Source organism: Drosophila grimshawi, unplaced genomic scaffold (assembly GCF_018153295.1).
Source record: "Drosophila grimshawi isolate 15287-2541.00 unplaced genomic scaffold, ASM1815329v1 contig_131, whole genome shotgun sequence".
Lineage (NCBI taxonomy): Eukaryota > Metazoa > Arthropoda > Insecta > Diptera > Drosophilidae > Drosophila > Drosophila grimshawi.
In genome coordinates this window covers 365488-384114 of record NW_025062826.1, presented here as the reverse complement: position 1 = coordinate 384114, position 18627 = coordinate 365488, and the positions used below count along the sequence as shown (strand labels likewise).

General features: G+C 37.8%; 1 protein-coding gene across 1 annotated transcript; it reads left to right on the top strand.

Moving 5' to 3' along the window:
- Positions 1-259: 259 nt before the first annotated feature.
- On the top strand, positions 260-17047 carry LOC6568762 (protein gooseberry-neuro). Its single transcript, XM_043214498.1, has 5 exons — positions 260-501; positions 1409-1722; positions 6447-6558; positions 15238-15855; positions 16493-17047. Exons 1-5 carry the CDS (start codon positions 444-446, stop codon positions 16807-16809), a joined length of 1419 nt encoding a protein of 472 aa, XP_043070433.1. The 5' UTR covers positions 260-443; the 3' UTR covers positions 16810-17047.
- The last annotated feature ends 1580 nt before the right edge of the window (positions 17048-18627 follow it).

Below are 18627 nucleotides of genomic sequence, written 5' to 3'. Positions count from 1 at the left end.
AGTCTCGTGCTGTTTGATCGCGTCAGCGTTCAGCGCGCCGCAAAAATTCCAAGAAACGAAACACAGCACAACAACAACATAAACAAAAAACCCGCGCGCAAAAAAAACAAAAACAAATCTCAAACTCCTTTCCGTCGGAAATCGCGAGTGCTTCTATGATTTAGCATGTGAATTTGTGTACTATTATTATTGATACTGTTGATCTTTTGTGCTGCTTCTGCTCCTTCTTCTTCTTCATCTTCTCCTTCTCCTTCTTCTTCGTCTTGTTGTGTGTGCAATCAGAGCCCCATTGGGGACCGCATTGTGACCCAATTCAGCGTCTGCTTGTTTTGTGGTCCATTTTGCTCGTCGTATCTGCTTCAGTCAGCTCCACACTTAGTTTCTAAGCAAACACACACTCACCAATACACACACACACACACACACACAAACACACACTACAAATGGATATGTCCAGTGCCAACTCATTGCGACCGCTTTTCGCCGGTTATCCTTTTCAAGGTAAGAGTTCGACTGAAAGGATTAAGCTTATCGAGAGAAGAAATCAATATTATTATTTACTATTTGCTATTTATGGATTGACATCAAAATAACATTTATTTACTAATACTTCTGAATTTTAGAATTTCAATTTTATATCAAGATTCTGGCAAAAATTCTACCCCAAAATAACTGACATAGTTAATTGATCGGCCTCTTCCTTTCAGACCTTTCATACTATCTTGCAATTTGGAAACTCAATTTTCTCCTTAAAAAATCACATAGTGAAAGATTTACCTAATCAAGATGAGATGTCAATTACTTTTACTATTTACAATTACTATTTACAATTTTTCAATTATTGAGATGCCCTTCAATACTACCTTTCATATACTACCTTCTCTCAATTTTCTTTCAAAATTCAGGCAAAAATTGTACATATAGAAATCACACAATGGGACAGTTCTAAAAACTGTTTCAAAACGTAGCCAATTTTCTTTTCCGACGCTATTTTTATAATTATTAGAATTATATGACATTCAAAGTTAGAAACGCTCTTACGGCTAAAAGTTAAAATTATACTCCCAAAAAGTGCTTTAGGGATAGGCTCAATATTCCTAATTCTATAACTCAAAAACAAGAACGTATTGGCGCCAAGAATAATGCTGCATTTAAAATTCGAAACGATATTCCGACTAGATTCTCATTTCATCCCAAAAACATTTAATTTATGAATTTTCAAAACCCCCTTTCCCCTTGCCATAAATTTGTCAAACATTGTTCGATTTGAAATCGCCATTCGGGCTCAAAATAAATGGTTATGTTATAGGAATAAGTTTAAACTTTCCAACGCCAAATCTAACCGAATTTCAAAATGAAGTTAAAAACTCGATTGTCAAATTTGATAATATGAACGATGCAATTGCAGGTCAGGGACGCGTCAATCAGCTCGGGGGAGTCTTCATCAATGGTCGCCCGCTGCCCAATCACATTCGTCTGAAGATTGTCGAAATGGCGGCCAGCGGGGTGAGGCCATGTGTGATATCCCGACAATTGCGGGTCTCGCACGGATGCGTCTCAAAGATACTGAATCGATATCAGGAGACGGGCTCGATACGGCCGGGCGTGATTGGTGGCAGCAAACCGAAGGTGACATCGCCGGAGATCGAAGGCCGGATCGATGAGTTGCGCAAAGAGAATCCGGGCATATTCAGCTGGGAGATACGCGAGAAACTGATCAAGGTGAGTGATGAACAAAGGGAGACGACTATTTTCTCTCTTCTCTCTCGGAGCAGCACCTGCGCAGGAAGCAATAAAATGTGCTGGGCATAAATGGGCTAAGGATTTGTCGCCCAGTAGTCGCCTCTGACCGCATTCGCATTATTTCCATTCAGATTCAGTAAATAGAATATTTCGGCTTACTTCCGTTTTCCAAAAAGTCACGTGGCACACTCCCAACGACTTCGGACTCCTGTAGCGGCAAGTCTGAGCTGTTGCACCGCCCGCTGTCTTTGTTTGTGGCACGTTGCCTTTTGCATATGCCGTATTTTTTCCATTATGGCCAAAACATTCATCGATTGACAAATTTGTTGTACAACGGCGACGACAAATGCTCGCAATGCCACCCAAACCGTCAAGAAATCGATTAAAGCATACAGAAAGTCGGCTAAAACGCCAACGGATTTTATTTTCATGTTGGCCGCCTTTGCTTATTTTTTTTGTTGTCGTTGTGTGTTTCATCCTTGAGGCTAACAAGCTATGTTTTTTTATTTCCTTTTCGCTTTTGTCTTTGTGTTTTGTGTGTGTTTTTTGCCCTTTTGCAAGCACTTCTAACTTCCGGTTTGACACGCATTTTAAACTGGCGGCTACAAGCCAGGCTTTGTCTGAGCTGAAATTTGACATGCAGCTCGTGTTGCATATAACGGTATATAGAATACAGTTGGTAATCATTGAATGGGTTTGCAGATGGCAACAGATACTTGTCTATAGTTAGTTAGCTTAGACCAAATTCAATTCCCTGCAAAACTTTGTTTTTGTTTTCAATTAAGAAAATAAATAAAATATAAATAAAAAACTTGCAACAATTTTAAAAACATTACATAAAACCCAACCCCCAATTAGAATACTGGACTTACTTAACCAGCTACTTTAAAGAATCGAACCAGCGACTAGAAAGTTATATATGTATATATATTTATATAGAATTATTTCTGCGAATCTCTGTAGTCTGTAATATCCATGTATGATATCAAATTACGATCCCATAAGGTATATATATATACCAATAAGAATATATTTGATCAGCATAAGCTGAAGAATCGATATAGACATGTCCGCGTGTTTGTCTATATGAAGAAGTCAAGATGGCAGATCAAGTTTATCTCATTTTATCAACAAGCGATACAAATCGATTTTCAACACTAATACAAGACACAATTGTAAAGATACAGCCTTCCAATTGATACATAATATACCCAGACATATTATTGATTAACTGTAAAAATTTCATTAAGACTGTAGAAGAAATTTTTGATTTTGTTAGCCACGTACTTTGAGTAATCTAATATATGAGCCAACTTAATTTCGATTTAAAAGCTAGCTATCAGCTAGTCGAGCTGATTAGCTTTTTTCCCAGTTAATGTTGCCTGTATTTATTTGTAATAATTTCTAATGTGTCACAAAGGGGCGTCACACAAAACTCAAAACTTTGCCGAAAATCGTCAAAATCAAAAAGCGAACAAAAAATGAGCCTCGCAGCGAAATTTTGAAAACAGTTTTTTGTATGAACCTACGTCAATGTTGCCCAGAGGGAGACCAAATGTCTCGCGGATGCCACCCATACTGATCTGAGAAGAGCAATCCCCTCTTTATCTCCTCTCTGCCCCTCTCTCTCTCTTTGTATCTCTCTATCTCTCTCCCCCTCTCTCTCTCTCTCTCCCTTCTGGCTCTTTGGCGGATGGTTTGCTTTTGGTCTTTATTTGAAGCCGCAATTAGTTACAGTTTATGTGGCGATACCAATTCAAATGGCCATCGATGCGATCGGGCCCAGATACTCGCATTGGCACACGGACAGTTGCATAATCTGAAGCTGCATCTCTCTCTCTCTCTCTCTATCTCTCTCTCTCTCTCTCTCTCTCTCTCTCTCTCTGTCTGTATGTGTGTCGTGCTGTGGCAGTAGGCGTAAAAAGTGCCTCCAGGTGCGCTTCACGCTAAATTAGAATACGCCATCGGCCTGGATCCGCATTTCTTATGCTCTTGCTGTCCGTCCGTCCAGCTGTCCTTACGTCCATCTGTATATCCGTCTCTCCTTACTCGTGATCGACAGTGCTTAAGCCTGATCTTAAGTCTGAGTCTGGCTTAGAGGCAGGTAATTGTTGTTGCTGTTTTTGCATGTTCGTGATTGATTCAGCTTTGTATTTATTGCATAAATCAATTGAATAATCGTCAGTAACGAATTTTGGTCGGAAATATATACACAAACTCCAACTTGAAACTTGCAAATGCTAATTTTGAGTTATACAAACAACTAAACAATACTTATTTGGGCTTCAAAATCAGTGTTTGATATGCAAAAAAGAATAATATAACAAATGAAGCTTAATCGAATGCAAATCAAGTTCTACAAACAATTAAACAGTGCTTATTTAAACTTATAATTAATATAATTAATGTTTATTCGAGTTAAAAAATATTGTTGGATATAAAGAAAAAATAAGAAAAATTAAACTAAGTCGTTGAAAATTAATTTTGCAAATTATCCCAACTCTTTCTAAGCCCAAGCTTACACGATCCCAATCCCGAAAACTGTTGAGTTCTGAGAAGTATGTATATTTCATGTGCAGTATAAAACAGCGATCGGGTCATCACACCTGTCAAACACACACACACACACACGCAAGATGCTAGACCCAATAAAAGAATCAAGAAACAAAAATATTTTTTGTTTAAAGCGCGCTCAAGTGTCAATCCAACTGTCAACTAATTAATTAAATTTCAATTGAATTTGTGTTACCAGAAATCAAATCGAGGCACGCAATAAAAAACAAAAATACGTGTCGCACAGTCGGGGGCACACAGACAGAGTGGGGATAGGGGAGGGGGGGAGAGGGGGAGGGGCATGGGGCATCGGGCGCGGCAGGCAACCAGTTGTCAGTTGCTACAAGATAAGCTGTCACACATTCCAAGCAGCAACCGGTAGGCAAACTGACCAACAGACAACAACAACAGCAAACCACAAATCCACATCCCCATCCCGATTCCATAAATAACGCAACAAAAGTCTAGATGAAAATCAAAACAGTTGTTGTTGTTGCAAGAGTTGTTGTTTTTGTTGAAACAGTTGTTGTTGTTGTCATACTCATGACACATTCAATAGAAATAAGAGCCAGTAGCCCGAGTTAGCCAAGTTAACCGGCTGCAAAGTAAAGCATAAGTGAAGCGCAGTTCCCCCAGTCTCTCCGTGCCAGCAGCCAGTTGAGGTGCCACAAGTGGCACCTACATGCCCAACAACTGAGAGCATATATATGTGATTATTAATAATCATAAAGGAATAAGAGAGAGAGAGAGAGAGAGAGAGGGAGGGAGAGAGAGAGAGAGAGAGAGAGAGGGAGGGAGAGAGAGAGAGAGAGAGAGAGGGAGGGAGAGAGAGAAAGAAGTGTTTGCGGCACATGCCACTCCATTTGAGACGCTAGCAGCTGCAACTCTTAAAGAGATCAAGCGTCGCCCAGTCGCAGTTGCAGTTGCAGCGAGCGATTAGCTTACAACTTGCTACGTGGAGTCAGAGATCTGAAGTCGACGTCTGTTTCTCTAATGAAAACTGACAGTTTTCGTCTGTTGCATTGCATGAGAAATTGGTTTGGATTTTGATTTGATTTCGATTTCATATTTTTTCTTGGAAATTACGAAAAATGTTATTTTTCGCTTGCTTAAGCGCCACTCGATTTTCAGACTGATGTCAATTAAGCATCAAAATAATTAAGGAAAGTAATTATTATAATTCTATATTATTCTATGGATAAAAAGCACTCGAATGGTATATCATAAAAAAGGAAACACATATTTGAGTACGGCAAATATTAAAATATTAACTTCAATTCAATAAATAACATTCAATATTTAAGTACATACATATCAATCAAATCAAATAAATAAATACAATTAAATAAATAACTACAGCAAGTACATAAAATATAAGCGATTCAAAAACAAATATGTTTGAATATTTAAAATCTCTCGACATATGATCTATGCTTATATTTATACATACGTAGATTCCCATATTTATAAGTACTTACAAAATTTGACTTTTGCATAGCTTAATAAAGATTAAGCGGTAATTTTTACAGTGCCCGTAGAATTTGCGTGTTTCGCATAAATAGACGAGTTAAGTGCATTAAGATTCACACCTGTGAATATGTCGTCGTATTTAAGAGAACAAACACGTGACAACTCCGACATTTCTCCTAATTGGATTACAGCAGACAGACATATATATATATATAGAGTGGGACAGAGAGAGAGAGAGAGAGAGAGCTACAGAGAGAGGGAGAGAGAGAGAGCGAGAGAGAGAGAGAGTGAGAGAGGGGGAGAGGGAGAGTTGAAAATTGTCGTAGCAGCAAGAGTGGGCAGCTGGTTCAGCAAGTGTGGAATTAATGTCACTGCTCCAAAGTGCCCAGGTGTAAATCCGTATGCCAAAGACCCGGCCGAAGCCGACTGCCTTAACTGCCTTAAACGTATGTATAATTTATAGGGGGAAGGGGAGGAGCGGACCCACAACCACCGGTAGCCCAGAAATATTTACGCGGCTAGCGCTTATCTTAATTGGATTTGTGTGTGTCTGTTTGCCTTTTGGAGTGTTCATTTTCCGATAACACACAAAATACATAATGAGCATGAGTGCTATATGAATGCTATTTACAAGATCGATCCCAGTTGATAAGGTTTTTCTTCTCTCTCTCCTTATGCAGGAGGGCTTTGCGGATCCACCGTCAACATCATCGATCAGTCGTCTGCTGAGGGGCAACGATCGCAGCAGCGAGGATGGACGCAAGGATTATACGATCCATGGCATACTGGGCGGTAAGTCGATGAATCTTTTGCCAAAAAAAAAAAAAAACAAACAAATGAAATATTAAAAATAAAAAACTGAATCGTTGCTCGTTTATGGTGTAAGAAACGTGCTACAAAAATTAGAGATCATTTATTTGATATGTTTTGGGTTGTAATTTCTGAAAAATCATTCCCAAATCATTTGTTGCTTGCTCAAATCAAAAATTGTTTGGTGTCTGTGCGTCGGCAACGATGCCTTTGATCGTCTTAGAACGAGCGACTTAAACTTAAATCAAAGCCGCTCAAAATATTACAATAGATGCGATACGATAACGATCCGTTCGTACAACAACAACAATAACAACAGCAACAACAATATCAGACACAAAATAGGTGTAGATGATGACACCTGAGAATCAAAAGAAGTACACGAGAATAGTATCGATAGATGTCAGATTCATCCCCTCCTCCTCGGATTCAGATTCTCCCCAGAGCTAATAACCCGGTTTGCCGTGAGACTTCGACATCGAGTTCGAGTTCGAGTTCGTCTCCTACTTCGGACCAATAATCATGCTAAATATGCAAAGTCATTCGATAAACGATTGGCGGGGGTCAAAGCGACGCTGCCCGAACTTCGTTGTTTGCTGCTCGGCTCGTCTCGTCTCGGCTCGGTCAACTTTGACGACTCAAAATCGAATCTAGAGAATTGTTATTGTTGTATTTATTGTTGTTGTTGCATCATTAGACGAACCATTTTCCTGTACCTTAACTGACAAGTTGTCATTTGAATTTTTCTCTTGCCAATTGTGCATTTTTGCAGACATTTGCTGTGATATTCGCCGTTTCATTTGCTGTCACAACATTCAAAACCAGAGCACAATAGAGCACAGTGGGTGACATGCGTATTCGGCCAGAGTTGTAACCTTGACTGCGTTCTTTCTTGCATTTTTGTTCAATGAATATTGACTCCTTGCTTTTGGGTGTTTCCCAACGTTGAACGGACTTCAAAGCAACTGTTTTCATTCTTTCTTTTCCTTTTTTGTTGAGATGACATTGGCGTTGAATTTGGTCTTCTTTTTTCGGGGCATGCTGTGCGGCAAATAGTTTTGTAGGTGTTTGAAAACACAGGTTGTTGCATAGTTAAAAGATCAGGTATTTAGCTGCAGAATGTTACTGAAGTTGATAAGATATGCTATATGATATATAATAAGATATGATAGTCTTAGCTAAATTATGAATCCAGTTTGAAATTGCGTTTCAGCATTTAGTTCATTTACTATTATTTCACATTGTTAAAAGAGCTAAATTTATACATATTTCTACTTCTAGCAAGTAGATGAATGATGTAGTAGAGACAGCGCGAACCCAGAGATATATCTCTGTAGTCTATATGCTCTCTACATCTCTATAGTGTTTCATAGTCCTGCTGATAGTAGTTTTATCAATATGAAAATATTTTTTAGTTAATTAAATCTGCATTTCTTATCTAATATTGATGAAATAGTCTCTGAGATAGACTTGATTATACAGATAGTCAGACGAACACGGCTAAGTCGACTGCTGATTAAAAATATATATACCATCTGTCTGTCTACCTATTTTTAATACGTTCTGCGTATAAGAAGACATATTACATATTAAGCTGCAGCGTCTCTTTATATTTCCATTTATTTTTCCCATCGCCCAATCTTAATTTATATTCATGATATACACTTTATTCGTTTCAAGCCGTGCCCTGTCAGCACCTGTATGCAAAAGCCATTTAACTATTTTCAAATGGTGGCTCCAATCGTACAAATGCCAATTACTAAATATAATCTATATAACTTGCAGCAGGACAAGAGCTATCATTATGTTGTCGAAGCGTATAATAAGCACACGCCCTCCCATCATCATCAGAATGCCCAAAACCCTATCCCCTAACCGCTATCCCCTATCCATATCCCCTATACATATCCCCTATCCCTATACCAATTCCATCGTAATGATGCTCCGTCATTATGTTTGCTTGGCTTGGCCTGGTCAGTTGAAGCCCATCCTGCGGACGCACAAACGGAACAAAATATTCACAGAGACACATGCACATTCACATTCACACTCGCATTCACAGTCACATTCACAGTGCGAGCACGAATCCGACTTGGTCGGTGCCGTTGCCTGTAATCAACGCCTGCCCAGCCTGTGGAGAGAGGAGGGATGTGGGCTCCAACAACTGTAGCAGCCCAAAAAAAAAAATAAATTATTATGCATTATTAAATATATATTTCTTCGTCTCGTATTTCACTCATAATTTCGTTTGATTTTGATTTTGTACAATTTATACAACTGTGCAACCCAGGGCCACATCTTTCCCTTTCTTTCTCTCTCTCTCTCTCTCTCTCTCTATCTCTCACTCTATCTATCTCTCTGTTTGGGGCACACAATCAGAGTTGGCTCATTGTCGTTGACTGTGTTTAGCTGCGTCGGTCTCACTTTGATCTTTCTTGCGACGAAAAAAAAAGAGAGGAATATCAAATCATAATAACTGAACAAAACACTAAATGAGATTTTTGTGTGGGGGCTCACTGGCTCACTGGCTCTCTGCAACTGAAAACCAAACCGAAACCGAAACTGAACCGATCCAAACCATGGCTACCAGCTAACAGCTACTGGAGCCAACTCTTTAGGTGACAAAAAAACTGGGGAGGGTTGGGGCAGCTGTCTCGAAAATTCATCAAAAAAAGATTGTTATAAAGATGTTATTAGGAGCATTGATAGTTTTTCATTTATAGATGCCGACAGAGAAGCGTTTGAACTAAAATAACCAATTAAAAGTGTATTGCATTATGCTGTGACATTATTGTTCAATATTTTATAAGGCACAAAAAGAAGAAGACTAAGAAATCAGCTCATAATAATAGGGCAATTTTACAACAATTTTACATTTATATTAAAAATTTTAATAGTCATTTTTTTTGGAAATTCCATGATTAACAAATTAGCATTTAGTCATAGGTCAGGTTATTTTGGAAAAAAACAGAACTGTAATCATTACATTACAATGATGAATCATGTCTGCATATTTAGACGTAACATTAATCTAGAAGTGAAATTACCATCAAAAACTAATTCGATTTGACTTTCAGTGATTTTTGGCACTGGTATAGTTTATACATCAACTATAACTGAAATAAAGTTGTATGATTTTTAGAAATGAAAAAATACACTTTTGTTTACCTAAGTTGGAAAGTACAGCGTATTAGTAATAGGAGATTAAAGATCAGAATTTATATTACATATATATTTATTTATCAAATGTATATATTTATATATATTTCGTGCTCGCAGTTTTACGAACAATTCCACTATAATTTCAAATCTTTATCTTCCGATCCGAAATTATAGCGAATTTTCGGGATCGCACTTTTAAGAATTATGCAGCTATAATTTCAGATCTTTGACTTATACCTATCTTTTTCTCTGAGCACGCCCCCATTTTGAAGTTGCAACAGAGTCGCCGATAAATGTTGCAACGCCCACGCTAAACGCGATTAACAATAGCCGACCCGGTGTCTGATAGATACGCGTGCGATTTGTATTACTCTTGGCGTGATAATGGGCCAAACCCATGTCAGCTCAAGGCCCACTCCACAAAGAAAGTAGCAAACAGCAATAGAAACGAAAATACAAACAGCAAGAAATAAAATGCCAAAACACCGACAAAAAAATCAAAAGTCAAAAGTCAAGAAAAATACACACTTGTGGCAATTAGTGTAAATGGACAATGGACAATGGATCAATAATGCCGTGCATCAAGGATGCCGCCGTGGGAAATGGACCCTTGGGCTATTTACTAAATATTTTAGCCAACCCAGACAATGCGGCCACAGTGAACCAGGCCAAAACCTAACCAAAACATGCGCAAATACAAACAGGTTCAATTATTAGCAAAAAAAAGAAAGAACGCTCAAAGTCGCAATGGCCGCAAAAGAGACAAACGACTGTACCCTAACGTCAAAGAGAGAGAGAGAGAGAGAGAGAACATATAGAAGTAAAGCAGAGAGAGAAAGAGAGTGCTGTGTATTCTTGCAGTGTCACATGACAAATGAGACTACAGATAAACAGACAGGGAGAGAGTGAGAGGAGCAATGATTGCGCAAAAATGTCCCTGCTCCTTTAAGGAGTATGCCTACATGCATGTACATATGTATATGTGTGCGGTCTTCTCACACGAACTGTGTTTGTGGCCCTCGATCATGCATATGTTGTTGCTCATCGACTGCTCATTTGTTCGGCTTATGGCTAGGGGTAGATGGAGGGGGTGCAGCCATTAAATGCGTTCATGCCCGAAAAAAGTGTCAACGTAACAAAAGCAGCGCCTCAAACATCAAATGCACCGCTCAGCGGCGGCATCTTTAATGCCCAGCAGGGTGTCCTGCGTCGTTCCATTTGATCTCATTGTCAGTGTGTCCCCTTGGCCGAGCCGCGCCGCTCTCGATGCACCGCTGAGCGGAGCATCTTTCGCAGCGTGTTGATGAGTTACAAAATATTTTATTAACGTATTATCACACTTTAGAGCCAACTTGCCCAACAAGGCCTACTATCTGTTTATGTATCTGTATCTGTATCTGTATCTGTTGCGTTGTGTCTTTCATGTATTCTGCATCTTGTGCGTCGCTCATCTGCTTTTGGGGGGATTTGTTTTGATCAAGTGTTTGCTGCGCATTGTTATTTAAATTAGTTTCATTTCATTCTGAATCGATAGCGGCATCTTCAGCAGCGGGAGCTGATTTTATACAATCGACTAATTTTTTTTTTGGCCGCCGGATTATTATTATAACTAATTTTTGGTATTTTCTCAATCTTTGCTCTCTGCCGTCGTCTGTTAACAATTTTGTAAATTAGTTTAAATGTTCTGCTGAATTGCACATGGCATTAAATGATGTCTCTCCATCTCCATCTCTCTCTCACTCTCTCTCTCTATATATATATATATGTATATATATTTCCCTCCTCATTTGTATTTGAAATCACTTTGCATATTGCGTGGGCGTTAATCGACCTTAAGATACTTTATGTGAAATATACTTGGTAGGAGCATTTAAATATATATAATTATACGCTTTTTGATAACCGCTTTAAACTCGATTTTCTCAACGGTTGGAAAAATGTCATTTTTTTTAATTAGATATAAAGATTTTCAGATGTAGGCAGGCATTGTTTTTACAACATTTTACATTTTGCGATATGAGATTATAGCTTCAGTCTATGCATATTTTTATTTAAAGTCGAAATAGTTGAGGATTTGATATTCAGAAATTGTGTTGTATACAATAAAGTAGGGAAAATATTCATATCAAACATGCTTTTGTTTTCAAATGTAACTGTATTGATATTATAGCTTAAGTTTATGAATATTTTTATTTGGAAAAAAAAAGAGATAAAGATCGAACTTATTTGAAATTAATAATCAAAACTAATCATATTCTATATGGTCTAATTTTGTTTTAAAGTACCTATTTGAGATTATATGAAAATGAACTTGAGGTTAGGATAGGTAAATTGATACGGTAAAGTAGGCAATTAAATCATATCAAATATAGTCTAGGATTTTTTTTTAAGTTCTTGATTATTCTTCACTGATTTTGAATCTTTTTGTTTGATATTCAAAAATGTTGTATGTTCTAAAGTAGGTAAAAGATTTTTTGCTCGATCAATTATCAAAATTCATAATTTCAAGGTCTTTGCACGAAGCTCAGTCAATTAAAAAAACGTCGAATAAAAGAAAAGACACGCAAAAGAATAAAATAAACTTGAACAAAAAAAAAAAACACAAAACTCAACGCTTATTAAATTTCCAAATAAAAGTGGCATATTTTTAATGCTCCTGTAATCCTTTTGCTGACAAGAATCTTAAGCCTTCAAACATAAGCCATGTTATGCGGCTTTGGTTATGGGTCTTGCCATGAAAGTCAAACTCGAAAATCCCAAATCTGGTCGGTGACAGAATACCGCGCGTGTCTCCAGCTGACAGCTGACAGTGACCTCCATCTCCACCTCCAGCTCCAACTTCAGCTTCAGCTCCAACTGCTCAGCTCGGAGCTGCATAAAATGTCATAGCCGGGGGCAATGAATTGAATACAAAAATTTCATTTACTTAGCATTTGTATGGGTCTTTTTTTCAATTGCAGCAATACCAAAGATTGGAAGGCATATATATATATATTTATATATTATATGCAGGCAATTTAAATTGTGTCAGGTTCTTGTTGATTGATGACTGAAGAATTTCATCTATGGTCTGTTTTTCTTTTTGAGCATATTCTACAGTCGATTGATCTTTGCCCTTTTTCTTGGACATAAGTCTCAACTGTCCATCAATAGTGGATTGGAATGGGTGGCTTTTGCACCACACTGGCAACCACACAGCGCTGCTCCACTAGCTACCAGCTGCTCCCCCGTTCCCCAGTACCCCATATTTACTACCTGCTGTTTGGAAATGCAGTTGAAAATGATCGATACCTCGCACGGATTACAAAACCACACAGTAATTTATCATTTGCTCAGAAAAGAAAGCCATAAAAAACCATACAGATCACAGAGTACTACCGGTAGCCAGAGTGGTGCCAAAAAAAAAACAAAAAATTCATCTTTGCTTTTCTGGAGGCCACCTTTGGATTTATAAATTGTTAAATTGTTGGATTGTTTTTAGCTGTGCCTCTTTTTTATTTTTACTTTTTTTACTGGTAGTAACAACAAATTAATAAATTGTTTAACATTTAAAAACTAATTGATTTTTGCCTCGCTCTACTTCTCTCTTTCGCACTTTCTGCTCTATCTCTTGCTCTTTTGTTTTTCTCACATTTCGTTCGGTTTTATTGAACAGCTTCTGCAGTTTATTTTCTGTTTTTTTTTTTTTTTTTTTTTTGGGAACCCGTTTCTGATAATTAAGTTTTATTGTTGTGTGTGTTGAAAGATTAATAGTCGACTTCTGTATTTCATATTTCATATATTATTTGATATTTTTCTCTTGTTTAATACGCATGTGAATATTCGTATTCAAGCCACTAAACCGTGGGCGTTCCACACTCTTTAAGATTTCAGTCTCAACTTTCGCAGGTTGTTTTTTTTCTGTTTTTCTGTTTTTTTATTTTTATTGTTTTTTTTTTTTTTTGCTTTTATAAGCGTGCCAGAAATTTTGAACTTTAAGTCGAGGGTTTGGCTGCATTGAAATTGGTTTTTGGCAAATCCTATTTGCATTGATTAGTTATGCAGGTGTAGGGTCAAAGTGCTTAAGCCTGGTTGTATTCATTGAGAAACAGAGAATTGAATGGGCCTGTAAGGTTTGGTCATCTTTAAAAATGGACTGTGAAAATGGTATGCAAATGATAAGGTTTGGTCATCTCTGGAAATGGAATTGAATGGGATTTGAAAGTTAATTTAAAGAAATTAAGATTTTTTAAAGAATACATTTAGATATAAGCAAGCTAAGATATCTGTAGCTAAATCAATTTTCTCGAAAACTCTTTGATCTCATAGAGATATTATATAATAATAAATATATAGAAAAAATGTACCAAAAGTTTTTTTTTGGGAACAAATTGTTCGTCATCTTTATAAAAACCACAAACATATCCCCGCAAACAGTTTATTCACACTTCCTGTTTATAAATTAACTCTATTGATCAGACAGACGATATTAAAGTAGCCTAAGTCCGTAAATCAATTAATAATTATCAACTTTGATAGACCGGAAAAGATTACAATGCGTTTTACACTGACCACAAAAAATTAACCCAATTCTTAAACTGTTTACTGTGCCACACACACACAGGCCTGCGATCAAGGACCAACGAATTAATCGAAACCATAGAAAACTATTTCCGGTGTCAGGACAAAGAAAGGCTCAACTCTCTCTTTATGTTTCTCCCTCTCTCTCTCTCTCTCTCTCTCTCTCTCTCTCCCTCTCTGTGAATGTGTGTGTTTGCTGGCAACTCTTTTTGAAAAATGGTCTTGTGATCTTGTTGAATAATGCCCCGCACTTTGAACTACAGCGACATCGTCCCAGCTCCCTGCCCCACTGTCACTTTATTGTGTAATGAGCACTCCAAATAATAATTTGGCATGCCCCCCTGCCACCGAGACCGAGCTAACCAACCAGAGAACTTACCATGCCTCGCTTCATGCCCGATTTCGGCGGCAACATTTGCCTTTTGGTAAACAGAGGCCGGAGTTAATTGGCGCACTCCTCCAGAGAGAGCCCAAAGAGTCCAAAGTGGGAACGTTGACAACTTGCCGATCATCTTCGGCTTGTGTAATTTAATATATTGTGTCACTTGTCAGCTGTGGTTGACTTTTATGACGACCTCCCCCTCAATTTTTTCTTCTTATTTTGGTGGTGCGATATTCGGCTTCTTTTGACAGATTTGTTGCGCTCCCTGACGTTTCAATTAATACGCAATGGCGCGCACTGAACTTCGACACTCCCAATTCTCAATACCCAATACTCAATTCTCAATTCCTATTTCCCAAAATTCCCACATTCCCCTACATTTTGTGGATCACTCGATTCACATCGCTGGTGGGCCACCCATCGAATATGATTTAGTTGAATATCTTTGGCGGCGTGAACAATTTTTATGATCTCTTACGAGGCGTTTATAATTTTAGTAGCCTTTTAACAAAGTGCCTGTGATGCTCATGAGATTCTTTTGTCTTCCCAACTTCCAGGCCGTGATTCGGACATCAGTGATACGGAATCGGAGCCGGGCATTCCATTGAAGCGCAAACAGCGTCGCTCCCGCACCACATTCACCGCCGAGCAGCTGGAGGCGCTGGAGCGTGCCTTTGCCCGCACCCAGTATCCGGATGTCTATACCAGGGAGGAGCTGGCACAGACCACCAGTCTGACGGAGGCACGCATCCAGGTGTGGTTTTCCAATCGACGTGCCCGTCTTCGCAAACACTCGGGTGGCTCCGGTTCCGGTCTGTCGCCCATGAATGGCAGTGGTCCCGGGGTGCCTGCTGGCCTTGGTGTTGGCGGCAATGGTGCGGCTGCGCCACTTGGCTTTGGGCCACTCGGCGTGGGTTCGATGGCGGGCTATAGTCCCGCCGCCGGCACCACGGCCAGTGGTTCGGCGGGCATGACCGATGGCTCCCATCATCATCATCACACCACCACCGCCCATGCGCCCAGCTCTCACAGCGCTGCTGCAGCGGCGGCTGCAGCTCATCATCACACCCAAATGGGTGGCTACGATCTGGTGCAGAGTGCGGCAGCGCAACACGGCTTCCCGGGTGGATTTGCGCAACACGGACACTTTCCCAGCCAGAACTACTATCATCAAGGTGGGTACAATTTTAGAACTTGGAGGTAGTCCCTCTTTAGAACATTTATCTGTTCGATCTTCTTTTACTGCTACCATGTCTTAAAAAAGTAACTCCTGCTATTAAAAGTATATGGTGACATTAACAGACAAGCAACTCCGACCCCACAAAGATGTTATTGATCAACATAAGACTGTCTGTCCTTATAAACATGCCGATTTCAGAGACTATAAAGCTCGAGACTTCACATTAAGAAAATAAGTTCAAAAAGATTTCATATAGTAATAAATGACACAATTGTACAGATGTATCCTTCCAATTAATATATTATATACCAAGGCATATTATTGATCAACTGTAAACATTTTAAATCACATAAGAAACACAGTTTGTGCAATTATTACAATAATTTGTGTTTTTCATTAACATTCAAAAACAATTTCTATACAGCAAAAAAATAAGCTCAGACTGTTTCCATTTTCTGACTTTTAACAAATCTTACTCTCTATAGAAATACCTCGCTTTTTCTCCTTTTCTCCTCCAGCTCTGGCGACTACCGTCCCATCTCGTACTATATAATAGATCCCTCACTTATTCTCCATATATCGCCTTCTCTGTGATATTTTCTCTCTATCATTATATTCTTCTCCCTTTTCAGACTACTCAAAACTGAGCATCGACGACTTCTCGAAGCTAACCGCGGACAGTGTATCAAAGATCTCGCCCTCGTTGCATCTGAGCGATAATTATGCCAAGTTGGAGTCGCCGTCGAACTGGTCGCAGGCCGCCTATCATCTCAACCAGTCGGCGGTGGCGGCGGCCAATTACAATGCGGCAGCCGCTCACCATGCGGTCGCCCAGCATCAGTTGACCACGGATTATGCATCGGCTGCCGCAGCCCATGGTAATGTGGTGCCCAGTGCCTACAATCATCCACTGCCCGCCCAGGGACAAGCAGCCAAATACTGGTCATGAGTTGACCCCTGCATCCGCTCCTGCCCCTGCCCCTTAACCGATACTTGATTTAGTTGTATATTTAAGTATTAATTATAATTAATACAGCAGAGGCACACACACAACACACACATACATATGTAAATCGAAGACACATACCTATTTATTCAACATTGGCTTAGCTATAATATTATATAGTTTAACACGGCATTCAGAGGCGTCAAATATATTTATTTGTAAAATCTAAGACATGAGACGCGATATTGTGTGTAAATAAATATATTAAATAACATATATAAAAAAGAAAAGAAAATGAAGTATTAAAGGATTCTCTCCATCTCTCTCTCTCTCTTTCTCTCTCTCTCTCTCTCTCTCTCTCTCTCTCTCTCTTCAGCAGGATAAAATACTACATAATATAAATATAAAATAACATAAAATACAAATACTTATCTTAAGCCAACACTCCACAAAATAAAACAACAGTTGATTCAGTAGTTTAGGAGCAAACCGCTAATAAGTAGGTATGTATATATATATATTTGTTAGTATCGTTAGTATTCGTATCTATTCTCTTCGAAGAAGTATTTCATACATTTATAATTTGAGAGTGTATATATATAGAAATATAACATATTGATAAGTGTTTATCATTTTTTACAGCGCCTCTTTTTTCGTCGCCTTTTGAGCATTCTCTCTAAACGAAGTAAATATGTATATATATGTATATTCGTATATATATATATATATATGTATATTAGTTCAATATATTTATTTTGCATTTGAAATACTTGAAATCGGAAACAAACATATAATAAGTTAATTATTGACAACATCAGACTTATAATTACGCACATTGAATATGTTTTTTTTAATTAGGTTTTATAACATTCGGTTTCTCTTTTCAATTTATTTTCTTTTCGTCTTTTTTTGTTGGTTTTTTTTGTATATAACAAATAAGTATTAATAAAAGGGTTGAATGAAATATTTAATTGTTTATTATAAATATTTCATATATATATTTGTAGGCTTCGTCTCAGTTATTGTCAATTCATTTATTGTCTGATTTGCTGAATTTTTCTACCAAAGTTTCTTAATTATTGTCTTTGACGCAGTTTTTTTCTTTTCATTCCAACATCCATCGGTGTATACGTGTACTTATTTATCATGATATCTAGTTTATATATATATAAACTATATATTTATATAATTTTGTGCCACAACACAGGCTAAAACATTTGGATTTTTTGTTAATGTAAATAGTATTATTATTGTCAAATACTTCATCGAGTGGGTAGAGTAATAAAATATTTGTAGGGAGTTGAATTTAAAATAGGATTAGTTGGGGCGACTTTCAAAGAGCTTCAAATTTCTACTAAGGTACGGCATTGGCACTAATTTGTTTTTGTTTTTTTGTATTTTGTTTTTTTTTTATAGTAAAAGGAGATATGATTTAGTTGTAATTATTGATATTAAATGTTCTTTATGCTTTGCACTGGTATCAGTTACCTCATTTATACATCAATACAATTTTATATATTTATAGATATATTTAATTATTTATTTGAATTGATACAGATACGCACCGAACTACGGCAAAATTTGAATTACAATTTGCATTTGCCCTGTGTAGCTGTCGTGTGCTGCAGGTGTGTGTGTGACGGGGTGTAGGTGTGTGTTTCTGTGTGTTATGTGGATCTGTGGGTTTTAGTTAATAAACAACTACATCGAAAATATTGTATATTAACTATTATCTTCATACGATCGATCTGTGTATAAGTTAGAACTCATCATTGTTATATTATTATTGTTAAATATTGTCTTGATATATATATATATATA

What these genes read in the sequence shown, in the direction of transcription:
- LOC6568762 (XM_043214498.1), top strand. Translation starts at nt 444, where the DNA reads ATGGATATGTCCAGTGCCAACTCATTGCGACCGCTTTTCGCCGGTTAT. An exon ending in CGCCGGTTATCCTTTTCAAG is followed by an intron (nt 502 to 1,408) that starts GTAAGAGTTCGA and finishes ATGCAATTGCAG; the next exon opens with GTCAGGGACGCGTCAATCAG. An exon ending in CCAGAACTACTATCATCAAG is followed by an intron (nt 15,856 to 16,492) that starts GTGGGTACAATT and finishes CTCCCTTTTCAG; the next exon opens with ACTACTCAAAACTGAGCATC.